The sequence below is a fragment of the Zonotrichia leucophrys genome, chromosome 11 (genome assembly GCF_028769735.1).
Source record: "Zonotrichia leucophrys gambelii isolate GWCS_2022_RI chromosome 11, RI_Zleu_2.0, whole genome shotgun sequence".
In the NCBI taxonomy this organism is placed as follows: Eukaryota; Metazoa; Chordata; class Aves; order Passeriformes; family Passerellidae; genus Zonotrichia; species Zonotrichia leucophrys.
The window spans coordinates 7,867,032-7,889,863 of NC_088181.1; the positions used below are offsets into that span (position 1 = coordinate 7,867,032).

The 22,832-nt window shown below is 44.0% G+C and overlaps 1 protein-coding gene and 1 non-coding gene across 2 annotated transcripts in view; both read right to left on the minus strand.

The window, feature by feature from the left end:
* SF3B3 (splicing factor 3b subunit 3) overlaps positions 1–22,832 on the minus strand; it is a 29,586-nt gene that overhangs the window by 2,419 nt on the left and 4,335 nt on the right. The window contains exons 6-24 of the mRNA XM_064723104.1: positions 22,127–22,239; positions 21,288–21,425; positions 20,029–20,132; positions 18,678–18,843; positions 18,147–18,242; positions 17,551–17,623; positions 11,994–12,145; positions 11,442–11,597; positions 11,135–11,290; positions 10,306–10,449; positions 9,327–9,449; positions 7,846–8,000; positions 6,589–6,763; positions 5,756–5,961; positions 4,714–4,870; positions 3,223–3,348; positions 1,943–2,155; positions 919–1,017; positions 359–502 (exon numbers count right to left, since the gene is read on the minus strand). Of these exons, the coding sequence (XP_064579174.1) occupies positions 359–502; positions 919–1,017; positions 1,943–2,155; positions 3,223–3,348; positions 4,714–4,870; positions 5,756–5,961; positions 6,589–6,763; positions 7,846–8,000; positions 9,327–9,449; positions 10,306–10,449; positions 11,135–11,290; positions 11,442–11,597; positions 11,994–12,145; positions 17,551–17,623; positions 18,147–18,242; positions 18,678–18,843; positions 20,029–20,132; positions 21,288–21,425; positions 22,127–22,239 (2,696 nt within the window). The remainder of the gene's footprint in view (positions 1–358; positions 503–918; positions 1,018–1,942; positions 2,156–3,222; positions 3,349–4,713; positions 4,871–5,755; positions 5,962–6,588; positions 6,764–7,845; positions 8,001–9,326; positions 9,450–10,305; positions 10,450–11,134; positions 11,291–11,441; positions 11,598–11,993; positions 12,146–17,550; positions 17,624–18,146; positions 18,243–18,677; positions 18,844–20,028; positions 20,133–21,287; positions 21,426–22,126; positions 22,240–22,832) is intronic.
* Positions 21,891–21,970, minus strand: LOC135453028 (small nucleolar RNA SNORD111). Its single transcript, XR_010441757.1, has one exon. It is a non-coding gene; the product is annotated as a small nucleolar RNA SNORD111 (small nucleolar RNA).

Here is a 22,832-nt window from a genome sequence, read left to right on the forward strand (position 1 = left end):
GAGTACCATCCTCAGGACATGAAACAGCACAGCCTGATCAACAGTTTAGAGGCTACACAAAGCATGCCAAAGGACTCTTCCCTCCTCAGACACTGAATCACCCAAAGCCCCTTGAAAGCACAAACAGATACAGAATAGTGCAACAAGGAATGCACTCAACTCTTTATAGAACCAATGCAGAACTCAACAAACTCCTTCTCTTCCCTTCTGCTATGGAGCCACAGGCTCTCCTGTAGCTCAGGTTTTCAGCCACTGTGGAGCCCTCCAGGGAATGCAGCACATTTAATCCACCCATACTGGCTGTGAATGGGTGCACAAAAAGCAGCAAGACTGCAGCCTGATGCTTGGGCTTGCTTACCTCATGGGAAGTAAAAGGGACCAAGATTCCTATCCCCCCTGATAAGGTTGTATAAACAAGAGATTCAGAGCCTCCTGGAATCAGTGTGGTCTTCTGCAAGGAAAGCACCGTTTCTCCCACGTGATAATTCATAATCACTTCAGCCTGAAAGGCAAGCACAGAAGCATGTTTTTTCTTTAGCTTATATAAAAGCATCAAAGGGCTTGAGAGAGGAAAGCAGAATAAATTCAGCCAACTGCTAGTTCTGAAATGCCTTTCTAGAGAGGAAGTGCCTTCCACCTGTGACCAGATGGCAAAACTCAGCTGGACAAACGGATGCAAGTAATGAGAGAAAGCAGCAAAAGAAAATGAGCTGCTTCCCTCAAACACACCAAATAGGCTTCAGCTGGGATTTCAGAAATTTGGCTTGCAGCAACAGTGAAAACAGATCGCCCACAGCACAGCAGATTGCGTAGAAGCAGAACTGCCAATACATCTCCTGGACAACACTGCAAAGGCCTTCACAGAAAGGCAGTGCTTTCTTTTCCTACAATAACCATGTGCTTCCCACAAAGCATTACCTTCTGCGATGCTCCATTAAGCAGGCCCCTGTCCCAGAGAGCTTTGTTGCCTGTGGGATCCTCATCTACCTCATCATTGGTGTTGGGAGGCAATCTCACCTGTGTTGAAAAAGGAAGAATCAGCAAGCTGCAGAGAAGCAGCACATTATCTCTGGAGAGCCCTTGTGCTGCCTGAAAAGCTGCCTTTGTGGACTCTGCAAGAACCACTTTATACTTAGAGCAGAATCATCCAGGTGCTTCTCCAAAGCAGCCTTTACAGTTATATAACAACTGTGATAACCAGACCAATAACCCATCACGCAGAAACATGGGCAAGGCCTCACACCCAGCCTCTGCCTGGCCTGGCACTTGCAGATCACCTTGGGAGGTAAGGTCAAACTGATCTGAAGGTGGTTTCCACTAAGGAAACAGTTTGATGGATGTGGGGCAGGAAAACTGAAGAAGATTGATTTGTGTGTTTTGGCCCAATCCTGCAGGCACAGCATCTGACACTTGCTGAACTCTGCACTCCAGAGCACCCGAGCACGCTTCAGAGAGAGATCAAAGCTCTGCCAGAAAGACCATCTATTCTTTCCTCCTCCCTGCTGAAACCCAGCCAAGTGGGGAAGTGTTGGCTGACAAAGCCAACTGTGAAGAGGAAGTGACAGAGAAAGCTCAATGCCAGCTATGAGGTTTAGTCAGAAAAAGTAAGAGTGATAACCCTGACTCAAGTTCTCATGGGCCCTTTCACAGCAACAATCTTCTTTTCAAGGTTTACTGACAGGAAGTTTTGAGGCAATATAAACACAAATTACTGGCCACCTCAGAAATATGTTTATGATTCGCTGATGCTTTAACTTATTTGCTTCATTTAACAAACAGATAAACTGCAGCCCACTATGACAGAGCCACCCCATGAAAACAAGTCAGTGGTACAGGGCGTTGTCTCCAGCTAATGACAGATTTTCATTCTTTCAAGATAAATCATGGATGTTTTAAGGGAAAATATGTCCAAAAAGCCCCAACTTCAGCAAAGCACACTCACCACACAGATGTTACCAAACTTGTCTGCCCCAGCCACAGTGTCGTAATCCAGGAGCGTTGCTGTGGTGACCCACCGGGGGTAAGTGTCATCAGCAAAGATAATGAGCTGGTTCTCATTCCTTTTGTAACGCACCCAGATGAAACTCTCCTGAACATCTGAAACAATCACTCTGTGCCCAATGGTTTGGATCCCACAGATGTAGTTGGCAATGTGCTTTTGAGAGAGAAAGGACAAAACCTCAGTGCTTCAAACAGGGAAGTATAATTCTATTCCAACTGAAACACTCTTTTTTCCTCTGTGAACTGCAGCTCACTCCCCACTTCCCACCATTTCCTCCAAAAATACCCTCATTTCTGGCATACTACAGTCCCATTATAAATACACCATCAATACAGGGTAACCTAATATGCACCACATATCATTCACCAGCCTTCTCTGTATGAACACTGTCCAGGGAACAAGTGCTGCTGGTGAGCCCATGACTGGAGAGATCAGGACATCCCTACAAGCAGGCATTGCTTCCATGTCTCCTCACTACCTCCTCATGGAAGGCCCAAGAAGGAAAGCTTCAATTTTTCATGTGAATCCTGTTCTAGGGAAAAAACCAAACTAACAAAACCACAGAAACAAAAAAAAAAAAAAGCTCCCCTGCAAGTTCCCAGTCTGTCTGTCAGCTTGCTGGAGTTCTTTTGTGCAGTAATGAGCTACTGGCACAGGTTCTGCAGCTTGCACGAGAGAGGGAGGAGCAGGCAATTAAGCTAGAAAATCATGCTCTGCAATTTCTTTTCCTAAAGTACCAGAGATGCTCAGCAAGAAGGACCATCCACTTCAAGGAGAAAATCCCCTTTTCAGCATTCTGGGATCTGATGAAGTGGTCATATCCACCCTCCAGCTTCTGATCACCCAAACTAATGAAACATTTCCAGCAATTCTCGTCTATCTCACTAGGACCTCTCACATTTGCAGCAGCCAAAGGAACAGTCTGTACAGACCCCTGCACATGGTCAGTAACTGAGCTGGGACAAAAAGGAACTTGCAGCACTACTGTCAGAAAGGTGATAAGAAAATGGTGTGTGTGTGGGATGCAGAGGGGCAGCACAACAGTCCAGTCTAGTCCAGCACTCCTCTGGATAGATGCACACAGCAAGGCAAAGACACAGCTTGGATGACCAAATAGACACACTTGGGCTGGAGTAGCAGCTAAAGCCCGTGTTTCACTCTGGCTGCAAAGTTTTACTTGCTCCAAATGGAGAGCTCTGCTCAGGACCAGAAGGCAGTACCTTGTTCTCACATTTCCGAAGCAGTTTCTTCTTGCCCAGGTCATACACACGCAGCAGCTTCCCAACTCCAATTAACACTCGGCCTTGGAATGGAGCAATGGCTGCAGGAACCTCCTCCACAGGGGTCTATAGAGAGGGAAGAGGAAGATTGTGCAATCCTCATCATTAAGACAGCTATCCTTACATAAACCTTCAGACCAGATTCAGCTAATGATATGGCTGAAGTTCACTGGTCAGTATCAAGGTTTCCAATGTAAAAGGCTAACTACAATCTTTTTCTACAGTAGAGGCAACAGGTCAGTCCCTCACAGGCCTTTTGACAGCAGCAGATATCACACAGAGATAAGAGAGCCATGGGCACTCACACACAACACACTCTTGGCAGTGCACCCTAACTGAAGTACAGGACTGCTGTAAGAACCCCATACTGGGCAGGCAGCAAAAGAAGACAAGGGTCTGGTTGCCTCAATTCTTGGTTTTGGTTTACATCCAACAGAAAAACTATAGACTTTGCCTAAATCTACCCAGACTGTTTTTAAAGCAAGGCATGAATGTATTTCAGCCATCTGACACTGCCACCAAAGAAAGTGCTGTGTTGTGGACACAACTGCAGTGTGTCCACAATTTCAGCAACTCAGACAGGGTTACTGTCTGAAAAGTCTCCCACCACTAATTAATCCAAAATGATCAGCCACAGCAGAGAAGGAGAACATGTAGAGAGTTTCCAGTTACAGCATTCCTATCTTGGCTGCACTGGTTAAGAAAAGTTTATTTCACAACTTCAGCTCTGTCAGCTTCCTAGTGGGTGTTCAGTGGCAGCAGAAAAGGCCATGGTCCAGGACAGAACCCACTCACTGCATCAGGACTCTAGGAAGTGAGTAAGCCACAACATTCCTTTCCATGTGCTCATCTGCTCAAATCTCAGCCATGCTGGAAGCATGTGAGAAGAACAGTAATTTTTCTGCTGAAACTTTTGCTGAAGCCCTTGAGACCTATCAAACAAGTTGGTCACTAATAATTTCTACACACAATCAAACAGCATCCAAGGAAGATGACAGTTCACAACAGCTGTACATGGTCAGCCAAGGACTGATAGTCTTAGCATCAGGGTTCAAGTAACCCAAGGATGAATTTGCTCTGTAAACAAGTGCTTAAGAAGCTCTCTGAGCTCATATTCCAGAAAGCAAACAGAGCCATTTCCCTTCCCTCCCTAACAGGGGCATGAAAAACACTGCTCCTTTCCAATTTACCCAATCAGATGGGTAAAATTAAGACTCTTGCAAGATCTGTGTTCAATCCTCAGCTCTGCAAAAGATGTACCAAATTATTATGTAGGAGGCAGCTAATTTTCTCCAAAGCTGCTTCCAGTGTGTAACAGCAGCACGACAACCTTGCCCAGGATGCACCAAGTACTGCAGTATTACTGCAGCACTCAGCAAGTAAGAGCTACTCCAACACTCAGCCTGGAAATGACCCCATCACTCCCCTCACCTTGTGCAGGAACTCCAGCTTCTCACCACTATTCACCAGCTTGTATGTGTAGACAAACCCCCCAGCCACTGAGCGTGGGTTCAGGATCAGGTCCTTGGCGACGCCCACCAGCACGTACCACTCATCTCCCGTGTTGGAGAAGCGGCACACGGCCACGCTGCAAAGGACAGGACACAGCAGGACATCAGTGCCACCACCACACTAATGCTGCACACCAGACTGCATCCCTGACAGCACAGCCTGCACCTGCCCAGCAGAGATTTGAGAGTCCAACCCTTCAACACTGACATTTCCATTTATTTTTCCTCCTCGTAGAAATGTTTAACACAGATTTGTTCATTCTTCCACACTACACTCTCCATGTGTGTTCTATCTGTCACGTATGCCCAAAGCATTTTATATTTTCACAATGTCCACTGTTACTTTACACTTTCACAAGCTGGACATTGTGTAGTGATGTGCAAAACTCTACTAGAAGCTATTTTTCAAAGGCTGTTCCCATTGGGACATATAAAATAACTTTCCTCATCTTCCAGTGTTATTTCCTGCTCAGTAAATAACTCAGGCAGGTTGGAAATGGCAGGTCAGCCTTTTGGACTAACATGACCTAAAACTCTACTTCACCTGCTGAGGCACTTGCTATTCTTCATGGTTATTGTGCTGGTTTTCCCCTTCAGTCTAACACTTCCCTTTTCATTTAATCTATCCTCAGTTTATCTGGATGAGGAGGAAAAGTGAGAGATAACAGCACATTCTCTTGTTCCTAGCTCTCTTATCTATCATTTACACCCCTGTGTTGTTCTTTAGGCACTGGGGTACAGCAACCACATTTGGAGCACCACAAGCTCTTAATGCCACATGAGGACAAGATTAGGGTTGGAAGGGAAGGAAAGACAAGACAAATCACTTCTGGAATTTCAAGCCAGTCTCTTGATAATATGTTCCATCTGGATTTCAACTCAGTAACTGATAAGCAAAAGGAAAAAAACACCTAAGACTCATCAGAAGCATGGACTCCTGCTGCACTGGCAATACTTCTTACCTGAAAGCAGCTTCATTCTGCTCCAGCTGAACCAGATCTAATGTATTTCCCTGGATGGGGTTCATCACTCTGATAACAGAGGCCCACTGACCATTCCCTGCCTTGGGAGCACCGAAGATGGACTCAGGAAGATTCTCATTCAGAAAGGCTGCAGCCATCTCTGCAGCCAGCTCCCTCTCATCCTCACCTGCAGCCTCCACCATTTCCTACAGCATTAAGGGACAGGAGAGAAGAACAGCTCAGTGATTTCCCATCCCAGTGTGCTGATGCTCTGCATAGAATACAACCCCCCTGTTTTGCCTAAGCCCAGGTATTCTGGGGAAAGGTACTGCCTGTGAAGACATAAAACCCATGAAGTCCCAAAGCTTCCAGCCAGCCTGAGCTTATTCCCCAGGGAGCCTCTACAGCCCAGAGCATGGCTGTGTCAGCTCTGCCCTGCCCCAGTGACAGCTGTCTGGGGAGCTGTTTCCCCAGATCAACAACCCTGGAAACAATTCTGAGAAGAAAATAAACAACCCACTGAAATGCAACCACCCTCAACCAACCACAGAAACCCCACAGAAGAGTGTTACACAAGCAAGACTGTCCTCCACTAGGGTGGCTCTTAAATGGTGCCCTAACAACACGCAAAGGAAGGAACACTAGGAAGTGGTGCATTCTGCTGAAATTTGTGTTTTGAGGCAGATCTCCACTCCTCTTCCAGTCCCTGCATTCACACAGGCTGAAAGCCTTGCAGGTCATGGCAGTTGGGAACTAATGAGGAGGGAGCACTTCCAGCTGCAGAAGCCCCCTCTGGGGAACAGCTGGGTGTACCTGTCCTTCAGCCCAATTACCTCAGCCATTTGCTGCTTCCTCTGAGCCTTGGTGGCCTCAGTGTAAGCGTTGTGGTCTGTCTCGATGATGATCAGGTTGTTGCTCTCTGGGTGAATGACAAATTTTCGGGGTGTGTACTGCAAGGGGAAGGCAACCTGGTTGAAGACTGCTCCCAGCTTCTCCAGTGCCAAAATCCTGGGGGAAAAAGGCATGACATGTGTTGAATACAACCTAAAAACAGCTGTCAAAGAGAATGAAATTGGAATGGAACTTTTTCTTTGTGAAGCTGACTAGTGCTAGAGAGTAGCACCCTTCTCAGGCCAGAGAGCAGAGCAAAACCAACCTAACAACAATCCTAAAATGGGAGCCCATGGTGTGAGACAGGTGTGTGCTGCAGCACGAGGAGGTCTTTGAGGGCTCTTGCTGTCCCAGGATGTGTTCTGACTGGTGCTGAAGCAAGTCTGTCCCAAGAGGAACAAAGAGCACATGGAAGAAGGAAAGTGCACGTTTGGGGAACACATCATCTGAATCTAAATGTGACACTGACTCTGACATACAATCAAATGCTCCTCAGAGGCACTTCAGTTAAAAAGAGTATGAAAAATGCAATGCCAGCTCTTTCTTCCTGTGACTTGCTAGCTGAAATGCCAGTTCTTCTGGCATTTGGTGTCTAAAAACCACAAGTCTTTCCAGAAAGAATGGCTCCTTTAAAAGCAATGAATGCTGTAATATTTCAATGAGGACAGATATGAAAAAAGTGCCTGTTCAAGTGCATACAGCACAGCATCTGAATTTGTGGTCCATTATTTTCATTTATCTTTTTAGTATCTCAGCTGATCTTTAAAAAAAGGCAACAAACACATCCCTGTCATGCCTCTGGTTTCTGAAATCACGTGGTTTATTTCCTGCAAAGCAGCCAATTCAGATCACAAACCACAAGACCCTAATACATAACAGGTCCACATTTATTAAAAGCTTCCCTCTCTCAGGATCAGAGAATTGAAGAGTAACTTGAATTACACTTATTTTAAAAAGCTAGAAAATACAAATCTGAGAAGCACACCCCACTTATTTTTGACAGCATAACTTTCCTTAAATTATCTGTTTTCTGAAGCCCATCCAAGTTTTTCTACCAAATCATTATCCATAATTAAAAAATATTTTTGAAGTAAAGTCACTTTACCTCTTTCCTTTTGAATGTCAGGTGGAATTCACTACTGCTTCACCTGCCTGGCATCCCAGCCCACAAGCATTTGTGTTTCCCTTCTGATGCTTACCTCAATGTGTTTGTGGAGATGGCCACAATGCCCTCAGGGCACTGCTCAGAAGCAAAACCAGATGCAAACTCCAGTGTCTCATAAGACAGGGGAGTCAGGTGGAAGCGTGATTGATAGGAATAACTAAGCCAGGAACGGCTTGACATGGCCAGCACCTGGGAAAGACAGGCAACAAATTTATTAGGTCTGGGAATGGAGGCAAGCTCACTTTATGCAATAGGAATGCATTTACAGTGCCCAGCTCTTCCCCACTGGAACAACTGAATTCTTGTGGGTGGACCCCACCCAGCTCAGAGAACACCTGAAAAGACACTCCTTACTTTCAGTTTTTTCTGGAAATTGAATATGGCATGAAAAGGAACTTTAAAGCACTATCAAGACAACAAATAGTCCAACTGAGGTGCACTGACACCACTGTAAAAGCCAAGATCATCTACTGCTACCTATAAAAGCCAAGACCAACAATAGTCTAATTTCTCCTTTTTTAAATAGCTTGTTCTAATGGGAACAGGTCTTTTAAAATAAATATATACTGCTTTGTCATAATCCAAGTGCTGTAGCACTTGTAGTGGAATTTACTAAAAATCATCACTAGCCTAGACCAAATTATGAGAAAAAAGGAAGCAGACTGACTTCCAAACTTTTCAACTTTATACATTTGGCTAAATGAGTCTCAGTGCAAACTTAGTTTTTGCCTGAGTGACAACAGCTGATCTCAAAGCAGAGAGATTATTCTTGGTTATTCTACAGGTATTCTCTGCTAGAGCTGCAAAGCTCCTCATCTCCAAGCTGGCAGGAGCAAGTTGAAGAGATTCACCCAGTGCACCTTAACACTACAGCTGAGCTCAAATTCCCAGATCCAGCTCCCTACACTGATCAGCAGTATTTCTCAACTCTGAAGGTGTCATCCAAAAATGAGTCAAGCAGGGGGTGGCTGATTTCCCCAGTGCCACATCAGAAGGGCTGGAAATGGCACTTCTGATGAAACACATTCTTCCTTCTATGCCAAATCTTGCAGATATTTTCCTTGAACCATGTATGGCAGCTGTCCAGCCCTTGGCTGAGCTATTCTCAACATGCAAGGACAGAACCATTCACTGCATCAAGCATTCAAGGGTAAGTTTGCTGCACAGAGCTCTCCCCATCTCTGTGCACTACAGCAAGCAAGGTGTATCTCTCAGCCCAAGAACCTGCTCAGACCTCTCCAAGCACACTGTAAACACAGCCTAAGGGTCAGATGAATCCTAGTTCAGAGAAGGCAGGGCAGCACTACACAGCAGTAAGGGGAGGAAGAACAAGGCTGTTTGTGAAAGAACAAGCTGTGAGCCAGGCAGCTCCATAATGAAGTCATTCTACTTCCCACCCTTACCCAGAAGGTCCTGCTGTGCTGCAGGGATGCTTCCCCACCCCTCCCACCCCTAAGGAAATCTGGGATGTGGTGCCTGGGGAGTGGATCTGCAGCCCTGCAGGAGCTCCCTTACCGCCTCCTGGCCTTGCATGCGCACACGGAAGAGTTTGACGGGCCGGGAGCCGAGGTAGCGGGTCCTGGTGTCGGACAGGTCGCCGGTGACGGGGTCCAGGACGGTCCGCAGCAGCACACCGTTCTGGGCAGCAGCAGAACAACAAGGTCCGGGTTGAAGGTAAGGACTAACTGACCATGTGCATCATTCAAAACAATTAGAGGCAGTTTCTGAAGCATTAGCTGTTTGTTTTCCTAGTTGTCGGTACAATTCTCCCCTACAGCCACACTTTTAATAGCAAAGCACAGGTCCTGCACAGGGCAGAAAGGACAGCCTCCAAAATAAAACACAGGCTGAGGACTTTAGTGTATCACACAAGCCATAAAAACCTGAGGGTGAATTCCAGATCTCCATCCCTCTTGGTACAAAGAATTTACCCAAAAACTCACGCTCCTCAAAAAGAGATTGCATTCTGACATCAAACTTGTGGCATGTGGAAGAACCTTAACTATAATGATTATTTTTACCACATGTTGAATTGTCAAAACAACATTTTTTTGTCAAAGATCAGAGAATCTGTATTGGATGTAACAAAAAGTTGTGAAACAGCAAAGTTTTTGAAGCAGAGCCTCTGCTTGTGGGCAGTTACTTGTTTGACACTCTGCCCTGCAGGCAGTTTTTAAAGAGCTGCCCAACATTTCACCCAGAAATATTTCTTAAAATATGCTTCCTTGAATGGGAAAAGCACAATCTGTCCTACATAAATCTGGTATAATACACTGTTTTTTGACTAGTCTTTAGTCTAAAAATGTATGGGGAAACTCACACCTCTATGAAGTCACACAGTGAATTCCCCAGTCTGGGCTGTGAAACACATTGCAACAAAGAGGGATGGCAGGTTTTGTGTTGCACTGCATGATGACAGAGCTATTTTAACAATCCACTTTCAAGCAAAAGCTCCTCAAGACAAACCTGCCAGAACCAGGCAAGAACCCCTCACCTGCAGTCCAATGTTCAGGTACAGAAAGCCAATGGAGCCCCTCTCCCCCAGCTCATCCTGCTTCTCTGTGCCACCCATCTCCACGATGCACAGCGACTCCGGCTGTGCAGGCAGTGCCTGCATACTCAGGGGCTGTAAACAATCCTGGGGGAAACAGAGGGACAACACCAGTCAGCAAGGCTTGGCATGGCAAAACAGGATTCAAGCTCCACCTAAGGAGCTTAAAGATGCCCTTTTAGATCTTCCAGAAAGAAGTATTCACAGAAAAAAAAGAAAAAAGAAGTTATAACAGATGCTGGCTCTGTGCATTTTGGCAAGCAACAGTGGTAGCTGCCTGGTCCTAAACTGGATCCTTCCAAACTGTTCTAGCACCATTTGCTACTATTTAGCATGGAGTGACCTAAGGAAAATTTAGGTTACTACAACCAGCTTTGAACACCTCATCTGTTGCAGGTAGACGAACAGTAAGTTTGGTTTGCTGCCAACTTGCCTGCAGAATGAGTCTTTTAGTACAGGTACAAACAGGGAGATGAGAGGGGGAAACCCAACAAAAAACCCACCCAAAACAAAACAATGAAAGAAAATTATTTTGTGACTCATCAGCTGAACCTCCAGAGGCATAAGTGATTCTCAATAAAAGCAGAGTATCTGTTAGAGGGAAGGATCAAGGGCCACACTTCCTGCCACCCAGCAGAGAAAAACCATGCAAGCTGTCCATTCCTGCTCACTTATCTGAATACAGACAGTTTGGATGGTTACAGTCCACCTTTGGAGGATCCTTCTGAACATTTCAAACCAATGAAAGGGTAAAACCAGAGCAGCTACTCACTGAAGGGTCAAGTGAAATAATTCTGACAGTGTTGTCCACCAGTCCAACAGCAAGGAACCGGGAACGCTGCTCCCCAGGGGGAACATTGGCCAGGCTCATGCAAACGACGTCAGCAGACATCTCCTTTCTCTCTGTGTACTCATTCAGCTGTCCTGACTGAGAGAGAAAAATGTAAGACTTACTAATTGGATACTTTGTTTTTAAACGATGCTTTGGATTTGTTATATAAACAATATCACAATTTTTAAACAGTTTACAAACCCATGCCTCACTCTTCCAAACTCATTCACAACATTAACACACATACCGGGTCCATCTCAAAGTAAACCAGCTCTCCTCCAGTCAGTGCTATGACTACTTGTCTTTGGTTCACAGCACATTTTACAATGGTTTTCTTTCCTGGTGTCTTCCATTCATTTACTCTCTTATCTGCTCGGATGTGCCGGATCCCATCTGGATAAACCTGAAGGAAAAAAAAAAAATCACCACATCAATTCTGTATTTATCATCTCTTCACAACTCCCCTTTCACTGGTGGTTCTGACTCAGCAGCAGCCAAAGGTAAGAACCACTCCTGGCAGCCAGTGATCTGAACTATGCACCAAGCTGAACCAGCAGGACAGTTCTTGCCAGCTGGGAGAACTGCATCTTTCAACCACAGCAAGGAACTATTGAAGATTATGACCCTTTTGAACTTGTCCAGTTTCACTTAGCAAGATATAAAAAGGGAAAGCCTGAATCAGCATCATTCTCTGCCAATCCACACCTTTAGACATGTGTTGCACTAATGCAGAAATCACATCTGTGCAGCAAGCTGAGAGTGGCAGACAGTAGACATGTAAGTAGCAGCTTTCCATTACCTGTACCAAAGCATCATCACCAAGAAGAGAGCAGGACAAGGTTGGTGTAGTGCCCAGGAATCCAGAGTCAGTCACTTCCTCTACAGTCTCTCCGATAGACAGCACCAGTGTGGCATTAACGAAGGACACGATAATGTAGGCATCAAATTCATCTGGTCAAGGGAGACAGGGGGGAAAAAAAAAAGAGTGCTGATTAATTAAATGCAAGGCTTCCCAACACAATCAGCAGACAAATGTCTAGCAGTTACTCCTCAGCAGAATTCCTGTGATAATTACAGCTGCTGACAGTGTTGCACAAGTTCGCTCTAGGACACGCTGTCCAAAAGCCAGCCAGTGCCGGACTCCAAACAACGCAGCCCCGAGCCAGGGATCAAACCAAGATCCACATCCACAGTCAATTCATAATGCTCTGCATTCTGGCAAGCAGGATTCTTGTCTATTTTTTACAAAGAATGCTCAAGTTCTCCAAGTTTTTAAGACAGTTGTCCCCCATCACCCAAAGAGATGAATCCAGATTTAACACCCAACAAAGTCAAACTAAATTATGTACTCCAAAAATTTGAACAGAAGGAATCTATCTGCAGAAACCACACCACAGATGTTGCACACAGGAGGTTACAGGACCACAATCTCTATCTAGCAGCCACACAATAAAAGGCTGCAGAGAACAATTAGGGTGCATTGCAGCAGAATTCAGGGTTAAACCTGCTCTACTGCCCTCCAGAAGCTCAACTGGCTTCCATTCACACTGTGAGAGTCTCCTGGGATAAGAAACAATTACATTTTTAGGATAGTTGCAATACTGTCATTTATCCCAATAGAAGTAAAGGTCAGTGTTTGCTCTATTATCTCCAGTACTGGCTTCTCCCAAAGGGGACAGCGTGGGAGACTCCTGTCGCTTGGACATGGAGGAGCTATGCTAATCAAAATAATCTTAAGAGTTCATTTGGAAATAGGGAAACTTTGTGGGAAATGAGGGTAGTAGGACTGGGTACAGCAAAAATCCCAGTTTATTGCTCTCTGCTTTCACTCTGCAGAAAGCAATAGGTCTTAAGAGGGGAAGAGGACAATCTCATTAAAAGAGAATAACAAAAGCAACAGAAACAATGAAGTCTATTGGGAAATGGAGCCAGGAGCCTTGGAAGAGAAATAAGATTGCCTCAGAGAAGCAACTCCACTTCTACTGCTGTTGTCATGCAGCTGCTATTTCTTAAAAAGAAAATTCCTCATTTTAACCCAACTCAACCCAAAGCTCGGACTTAGGCCACAGTGTAGCTGGTGGAGGTGAAGGCATAAGAGCTGCCAGTTTCTGCCCTTGAAAGGAGACTCTCCATAATTTTCAAACATGGAGAAGTGGTTAATAACTTTAACAAAAAAGGAAAATAAAGGAGTCTTACTGGGATGGAAATGGGATGCCACTAAATACGATGCAGCAGCTTAAAGAACCCGAGCTGGGTTAACCAAAACAAATGCTTTAAGAACTAATAATTCTTTTCTTATCCACCCTGTTTAGATGGAAGCATTGCCAAACCTGCTGTGTCACGTTTATAACAAAAAGTTCTTACATACAGTTGAAAATATGCAAGTGAAAAATTAAAAAAACTCCCAATCATTCTTCTCTGCAACATCTGGTACACAGACCACAGCTCTGATCAAACTGAAGAGTTCTGTGTAACTAAAGCAATTTCAACAGAAGTCTGTGGCATAAACTCTGTTACTACTCTATTAACTGCTCACAGCCTATAACCTCCAACAGCTCCAAAATCCTACATAGAGGAACCAGCCCATTTGAGGAAATGAGAAAGCAAGAACTCAATCTGCAGAGAGAACTCCATCAGTAACACCAATGACTTGAATGCTTGGCTAAACAGGAGAATTCCTCCAACATTAACAGCAGATAAGAGCTGAGCAAGACACACTTGCACACCGCTTATTTCCTACACAGCAGCTTCTCCTACAAACTTGCACAGATTTTTCGACACCAGAAGTCAACAACAATTCCTCGATCATGGAGTTTCCAGCAGTTCACAGGCTAAGCATTTGATTCATAAATATCCCATAGACAGGATGTTCTAAGAATTCCATTTCAAAGACCACTGTTGCTTTCCAAATTACTTCAGAGCTGCTGCCTTCCTCCCTGGGGGCTGTCAATTCTCATGATAAACCACTGTGTCCCAGCTGGAAGCTTAAGCATGTGATTTGGCATAGGACAAAGAACTCCCATCTGAAAACAAAACAGATTTCCTTAGTCCTATCTAAACAAAAACTCATTCCTACCTCTTAATGCTTTTTAGCTCTTTCTTTCCATTGGCTTACATTTATATTAGAGCATGCCTTTAAGTCTATGTCAATAATAGTGACAAGTGCATTTTTGCTTGAAGTCTGTTTTGCTTAATGACTCTCTGCTGGAGCTTTTGAAATAAAAGGTTTGATTTACCAGAATTAAGTCAGTGAATAAGACACATTCATTTAGGTTCAAACAATACATTTTTGGTTTAGAAAATATAGCAGTCTAGTTGAAATTAAGAAGACTAAATCCCTAGGGCACACTGAGAAGTGTTCTCAGTTAGAAAAAGAAAAGATCTACGGATTTTAATATGAAAAGATGTCTACTTAGCTCTGCACAATCCCAAGCAAAACATCAGGCTCCCCAGAGTTTTGAACAGATAGACATTATTTTGTATGCAGACACAAGACTTCAGAGATGCTTATTACAGTACTAATTGCACCAGTCAGCTCCTTTCAGTGAGTAACAGAGACATTTTAATGACTCTGAAGAGCCACAGCTGGACTCGTTCTCCTACACATGCATTACAAGTTTTCTGCAGCTTCATGCAAACATCACAAACACTTATGAAAACATGACATTTCAGTCCATGAACTCTACACTACTGTGCTTTTTATTATTTACCATGGATTCAGTTTGAGTTAGTCCATGAGAATTCCATTCTTCTATGCCAGTCCAGTCCTGGCTGTTTTCTCATACTCTGAAACATCTGAATTTGGACTGAGACAAATGCAGTCACCACAAGCTCAGAGGAGCTCAGGGAGCAAAGTGGTGAGCAGTGTGAGAGCTCAGGATCACTCTCAGTTAGCAGACTCTGAGGGGATGACAGCACATTTTCCTGGGCTTCTGTTTACTCCGGCGTGGCGACTCCGCAGCGCTGACTCAGCGCACGCTGTGGCAGCAGGAGTGCCAGGTAGGGAATGCTGGCTCCCAGCTCCCAAATCCCATCTGTCAGCACAGCACAGCACACACCTACACCCACTGCTCATTCCACTGGAATAGCTTGGTGCAAATCCTACCCACTTCTGTCTCACAGGCAGATGGATCCCGTAACCACAGGACATTCCCATGCCAATAATACCTACAACTGATCCAAGCACACTTGATCTTTTTCTCTTGGAGGTCTGTACAAAGCAGCTGGAAGCCTAATCTTGGTCTACAAGAGAGCTGAAAATACCCCTAAAACACACACATCCAATTTTAGCAAGAACTGACTGTTCCACAGAGACACAGCTGATTGTTTTGCTTCCCAAGGACTGCAAGATGGACTGGGATCTGCTTTCTACTCCTCAGCTACTCAACTTCAGAGGCAACAATCTTCAACTACACAGCAGTTTCTAGAATTTGTTTAGTGAAGTGCTTAGCATCAATGCAGCCCCATGCTGTTGGGATTCTCTGTGGTTAACCTGTGGTACTGTACAGTAGCCCCTAGCAGTAGGTACACACCTGTGGTGATCAGCACCTCCACCACCAGCCACCTGTGGAAGAAAAAAAAAGGCTTGGTATTGGTAGTGAGTATCACCACGTACCAGCCAGGGTTAGTATTTGCTTTGAAGACTGCAGACCTGGGTGTTTCTTGCAGAGGCCTTGCAGCACACACTGCAACATTGAGGCAGAGCTGGGCAACCCCAAGCTGCCAAATGTGCCCTCAAAGGCACTTTAAAGATTACATACATGTTTGAAAATGTTCTGCACTCTGATTAAAACCTACTAAAATAATTTCTGAATTCCAAGAACTGGAACTTGGGAATCAGTTTCACAGAACTATAAACAGTGAGTAGCACAGCTTAACAACTACAGATTCCAGCCTTTCTGAATCATGGAGGTTATCATGCTGAAACCTGGAAAATTTGGAAGGTGGAAAGAAGAGAAGGCAATGAGACTGGTCCTGCTTCCTGCAGATCATCAGTGGTCCTTCACCTCCTGAAAAGTCAAAGTCTTCTTCTGGAATCCCAACAGAAAATATTTTAAAACTGTAAGGTGATGTCAGAAGCCTCCAGTCCTCAGAGGGAGAAAATCTTATTAACTTCTTTTCCAGAATGCTGGAGAAAAGGTTTCTTACAAACTGGAATGCCTCTTTTCAGAAAACCATGCATTTTTAATATGAACTGTGGAAATACTTTCCTTTTGACCCTTTTACTTCTTGGGGACATGAAGGTACTTTATGCTAAAGTTCTGCCCTTGTTGCTCAGACAATACATGAATCTCAGGACATGAGCACAGGAATTCATGGCAGGTCTCACATGGCAAGGTAAATCCCACTGCAGGATTTGAAATTCCCACATGGTTACTGGTTCCCTGGAAGACACACTACTCTGCTTAAATGCAAGAAGTCATGTCAGCATAGCAGGCTAAGGCCTCTACTGCAACAATCTGGCCTTTCCAGATCCCCTGTATAAACCTAGAGGAGTCTTTGTGAGAGTTATACAAAGCACTGCCTGGGAAACAATCCCTGACACTGCCAGCACCCAGAACAGATTCCCTACAAGCTGTTTAGGTGTTTCTGTGCAATTCTGCTCTCACCATAAAGAGAAAGGCAGAAAGTACTACATTTTCTCTTGTACATTAGTAATAGCAAGGCTATTATTTCAGATCAAAATTAAAAATAAACCCCAACGACCAACCAAACCTCCAATCCAGTATATTCTGCCAACTTGAAATCTTAAATCTTTCTGGAATCACAAACCTTCCACACACTGCTGGCTTTTGAATAGAGAGTATGTCCTAGTCCAGAGTGGTTTTTTCTCAGATATGCACAGAAGAAAGTAATAAAATGCAAACACTGTTGCTGATTTATCATCTTTGTTCCATAATTTGTATCCCACTCTCTCACAAAGAGCTGATTACTGCAGTTGTCAACACACACATGAAGAATAGTGAGTACAGTCCAACAACAAGAATAGCTGCTGCCTGCTGATGTTTGAGCAAGAACTTACGGGCAAAAACTTATGGGAAGTGGGAACACATGAGAAATTCAGCAGCTTCAGGCTGCAAATGTACAGCTGACACAGCATAGTGGGTGATGGATGCAGCTGCAGGCAGCTGCTTCTTTGTCCAAAGGAAGTGTGACAATACGAGGGGACCAGAGGGTGGGTGGCTTTTTAAGATAAGCAGGTGGCTGCTGACTCAACCCACAATTTCTGAGGATGGCACACAAGCATCACGCAGCACCATTCCTATCTCCTTGGACAGAAAACCAGAAAACAACAACAAACAAACCACACACAAAAACATTATGACTTCCCTGTGCTTCAGGAAAATACTGCATACCTTCAACATGTCTCCTCACAGTCCATACAGCATTGGGGTTACCAGGCAGCTCTGAGACAGCCATTTCAGATACCTAAGAGTAAACAGGAAGAAGGTTCTTTTGCAAACAGATGTTTACACTTTACTAGAGTAAGCAATCAAACCACGAGCGGTTTTTAAGCTTTCCCACAACTGGGCAGAAAAACTAACAGTTCCCAATTCTGATGCTCTCAGCCCGTGCCAGATGTGCTACAGGGCAAAATATGGTCAGCAATGACATGGCAACATTATTGCTGTGGATGATCAGCTTCAAAACAAGGTCATCCACCCCCAGCAGAGAGCAGCAGCAGCTGGCAGACACCAGGAATGTTCCAGCTCAATACACTCAAGTATTAGAAGAAACAAAATGCAGGTTTTGTTGAAGTCAAGTAAACAAAAAGCTTTTGAGACTGTAAGAATACACAATACAACCCTTCTATTCCTCAAGAAACAAGAGAAAGTAGCTCTCCAGACTAGAGCAAAAGGACAATCTGCTCATTTCAGCAGCTCTGTTTCAAGGATTTCCTTGCACTGTCCTCATCTCTCAGGTTTTTCTCCTGAAGTGTTGGATGTCTTACCTCAAGTCCATGTCTCAAAACCCTCAGGGATGACCTGGGCCCCCGACCACAAGCCACATACAACTGGGGTGTGTCTTCATTGGCCAAATCTGCTATCTGTGTGGAGAAAAAGTGTCAAAACAACATCCATGGAACGTGAAAATAAAACTATAAATATATATATATATATCACACTACTGCTTTAAGAATGTTTTTTCAAACACCAAAAGCTGTGGAGATGCCATGGGGTGTTCCAGCTGCTGCCCTGAATGTTAATTTTTACTGAAACTCTTTGCAAACAGCTGGTCTGATGGTCAACAGAGAAGCATGACAGAATCACTGGCTGACACCTGGTGTTCAGACATGCATTTATTGCCACAGGAATCAAATCTACCAGGCCAGGTACCAATCTCAGGCAGCTGTCTGAGAACTCTGCAGATGTGCCTCTCCATGAGTCTTTACCTGGAGCAGTATTTCTGGAAACCTGGAATGGCTTAGCTGCTGACTCCACTTACACATGTGGCAGACAGGAACTTGCTGATAGCAACATACCTGACAACACAGAATAGGAGACAAACTGTCCAACTCATCCACCAGCACCAGGTTCTTCAGAGGTCGAGGCTGGAAAAAGAATGTGTCTCCTTCCTCAAGAGGCATGGCAGAGGAAAACTCTGGCTCCTCATCATCATCCCCCAGGTGAGCTATCTGGTACAGGTAACTTGAGACAGAAAAAAGCGTGTCAGCATCTTCAGAGCAAGGCTCATGGAGCCTTCTTTAAGTAAGGCTCAACCAGATATTCAGGTAGTGGGGAAGAAAGAAATCTAACCCTACATTATTCAGTTATTAATATTTGGCTTTAAGGATTGTCTTCTGGGTTACAAAATATTAAAAAAAAAAAAAATCAGAGGCCTGCAATGAAATAAAAAAACCCCAAAACACATGAACAAGAAATCCCCTCACAACCTCCCAGCTTCAGGCCTTCACATTTGCAGCTGTCACTGGCAAGGTATCCCAGAGTTTCAGTATTTTGTTTACCCTTGAGCCTTTTAGATATTCTTGTGTTTAAGCCAAAGCAGCAACTGACAGCTGAGGCCAAAAGCAAGGTCAATGGCTAGGACTTCATCTCCACATTTGTCTATTTTATTGGAATACTCTCACCTTTTAAATCATACTATTTTAACCACATTCCCTATTCCAATTTATGAGCTCAATAAAACAACAAATAAAACTTCAGAGAAGAAAAAAAAAATCCCACAGAAAGACAGAATGAGTTATTTCCTGGTTTTAATACAGCTCGAATATGGCTTCCTCAATTCAGATTCAGTCCAGCAAACTGGCTGGGGCTCCCTCAGGTGGCTGACTGCAGATACAGTCAGGAAAATCTCCATTCCTGTGAATCCCTCCCTCAGACACAGTTAAGCTAATCTTCAAAGGTGTGCATGACTATTTAGAGTATTTAGAAGTCCAAACATGAATTAAGAGAAAGCCCTCAAGGATACATCTAGTAAGGAAAGGAAAACACCTACTAATAATTTACTTCTGAGTGGGCCATTCACATAAAAATTCAAAACTATCAAACTAATTGAAAAGATAATTCATCTGATATGTGATGAACCCTACATAAACAGCAAGTGCTCAATTTTTCCAAAATCTGCTGCAACAGCAAGTAACCTTTTGTTCTCTGCACTTCATCATCTAATCTGAGTTCAAACAACAAGAAAATTCCCCCATTCATAGTCTAATCCAACTATTCTTCTCAAGCCCTCTGAACAAAGCACCAAGTTACCCATTAAATCAGAGGTGTTGGCTTTCTATGCACAGTAAGTTCAAGGGTCAGTCTGCAGGCCTGAACAGAACCACTCTGCTTCAGGGGAAAAACACTGATGTCAAATTGTTTACTCACTGGTTTCCAAATTCAGATGCCACAAAGAGAAATCCTGTTTTCAGCACACACATGGCAGCAGCAACAGGAACAGTGTCAAAGTACTTCAGTCGAATCTCTGTTACCTGAAAGCAGATGAAGATGTGAACATGATGCTAAAGTACTGGAGCTCCATGTGTGATTTAATAACAAACATCTGCCTAGCCATCTTCTCCAAAGAAATGAACAAGAGCAGGCCAGGCTTAAAACATCAGTAGTTTGGGGCACCAGGTTATAAATCACAAAATCCAACAGATTATTTGAACACACAAGCCAGGCTGTCTGTTTTATTCCAAGACTTTCTGCCTTTTGTAAATCAATTTGGAAAACAAAAGCTGTAAAAATGGCAAGCTGCCTAAGAGAAATTTGCTTCACAGAACACCACCAATTCTCCAGCATTAGAAAAACAACTGTCCTAAGCAAATTTCTAAATTTGATATGGTCACAACAGCTGTTGGTGAAACATCCAAGGACAATCTTCAGGCACTTGAACATCACAGAATCACAGAGTATTCCGAGCTGGAAGGGACCAAAAAGGATTATCAAGTCCAACTCCTGGCTCTGCAGAGAGCAACCCCAAAAATCACACAATGTCTGAGATCACTGTCCAAACACTCCTTGAACTCTGGCAGGCTTGGTGCCTGCTACACAATCATCCCCTGTACCAAATATGACATGTTTAGATGGAGAAATTACCATTCAACATTTACTGAAAAAGCCCAACCAATCACACTGCAGCAGAGAACTTTTCAGAGAATACTAAAACAAGCAGCAGCAAGCCACTGCAAGTCTGTTATTTCAACTCACAGACCAGCTGTGCCAAGCTAACTACCTCATCTTGCAAAAATATTGATTGCAATATGTAAACACTCAATTAAGAGACTAGAAGGTACTTGCTGAAATCCAGGGAAGCTAAGTTCCACAGAACAAGTTACTGAAATACTCTCCAGGAGGTTCATGGACCACAGTTTATATTCTTTAAAAAAAAAGACCACCTCTAGAACATTATAAGTATGATCAAATGACTGCAGTTTAATCCTCAGAGGATTTTGCAAACCTTGCACTGTGTCTCTTTATGAGTAATACCCACAGTGGTGACCAGTGTTAACTCTTTTACAAATCACATAAAGCACGTTCCCTTACACAGTTAAACTCACAACAGTAAAAATGTATCACCTTAGGGAAAGTAACTGACTAAGAACTCCTCTCAATTAATGCTTCTGCATTCATGTGGTGCTTACCATGTCTTCATCAGTCTCCAGAGTGATTTTGAAGATGTCTCCCTGCTCTGTCTGGGCCAGGAAGAAGAACATGGACTTGGTCTTATGTGTAGCAGAGCAGACAAAGATCATACCCCTCTCTGGATCATCCAAGTCATTCTGTCAGGAAAGACAGAGGAGGTCATTGGTGGAATTACCTGACAAGCACAGAGGTGATTTCACTGACTGAAGTATTTCCACTTCACAGGTGCCTTAAGAGCTCACAGTATGTAAGAAGGTTTTTAACACAAAGCACATTCCTTTGTTAAACCTGGAGTCACCCTTGGTACATCTCTGCCCCAGAAGGAAATACAGCTGTGAGACATTGTGCCTGAGCATCATCCCTCATCTGTTTTAATTTCCTCTCCAGGCAACTCTCACATATCAAAGCCAAAACCACAGGAAAGGGCTGTAACCCACACACAGCTGGTTTTGAGCACCTTGGCAGGTGCTCAAAGCACTGCATTCCTAATACCAAAGGGAGAGGAAGCAGCCTTAGATGCAACAGAGCAGCTGTTGAATTCACCTGCAGCTACAACTGCCACTGTTCAGCATCTCAAGTAATGCTACCTTGCACTGACAGTGCTGCCTGATCAGAGTCTTTGGAGTATCTCCAGAGTAAATCTCAGAGAAGAGACATGAACCACACTCATCACTTCAGGCTATGCCCACCTCCATCCTCCCTCTCAGATAACACACAGCCAGTGAGGCAGATAAGCCAACATGTTTTTAACTCATTTTTTTCTTACTTTAAAACCTTTCTGGTGCCCTTAACCTTGAAAGGCAAATTCCAAGCATTCATAATCTTAAAAAATTCTCACCCGTCTCCTGGGAATTGGGCATCTGATATCAGGCTGGTCACCAAAGTTTTTGTAAGTAATGTAGTTTTCAGAACAGATCAGCACCCCACTGGGGCCATCAGAACCACCAGGAACTGAAAGAAAATTATTAGGAGAAAAGTCTTTACCATAGATCTGACTGGTTGCCTGCAGAACTTTTGGTTTTCTTTAATGCAGCACCATTTCCAACACTCTCCATCACCCTGCATATATGAATCTGCTCTTATTGAAAAGACAAAAGACTGAGTACAGTCTTTTGCCTGTGCCACCATGAGAACAGGGCAGATGGAACCAGGGATCTGGAAGGATGCAGTTTCTGACAAATTGCTCAGGTTTTATCCTTCCTGGCTTTTTTTTTGTCTAGAAAGCCATGACATGCCCAAAATACCACACTAGCAACTTGTCAGATAAACACAACCTTTCAGTTTCTGGTATGTTTGCTTCTAGAAAAATCCGTCAGATGGATTAACATCTTTAGGTAACAGAAGCATTTCTAAAGCCATACTTTGTGATCTCAGTGTAACAAATCACATTATCAAACAGATTCAGCACAATACTTGGTGTCTGTCTCACAGCTGCCTACAGCAGATGCAACAGGGCAAGCATACAAAGATGCTCTCCCAGCTCAGCACTTTTTGTGCTTGGAGAGGAACCTGCAGCAGTTTCCCTGGTTGAAGGTGTTGTATTG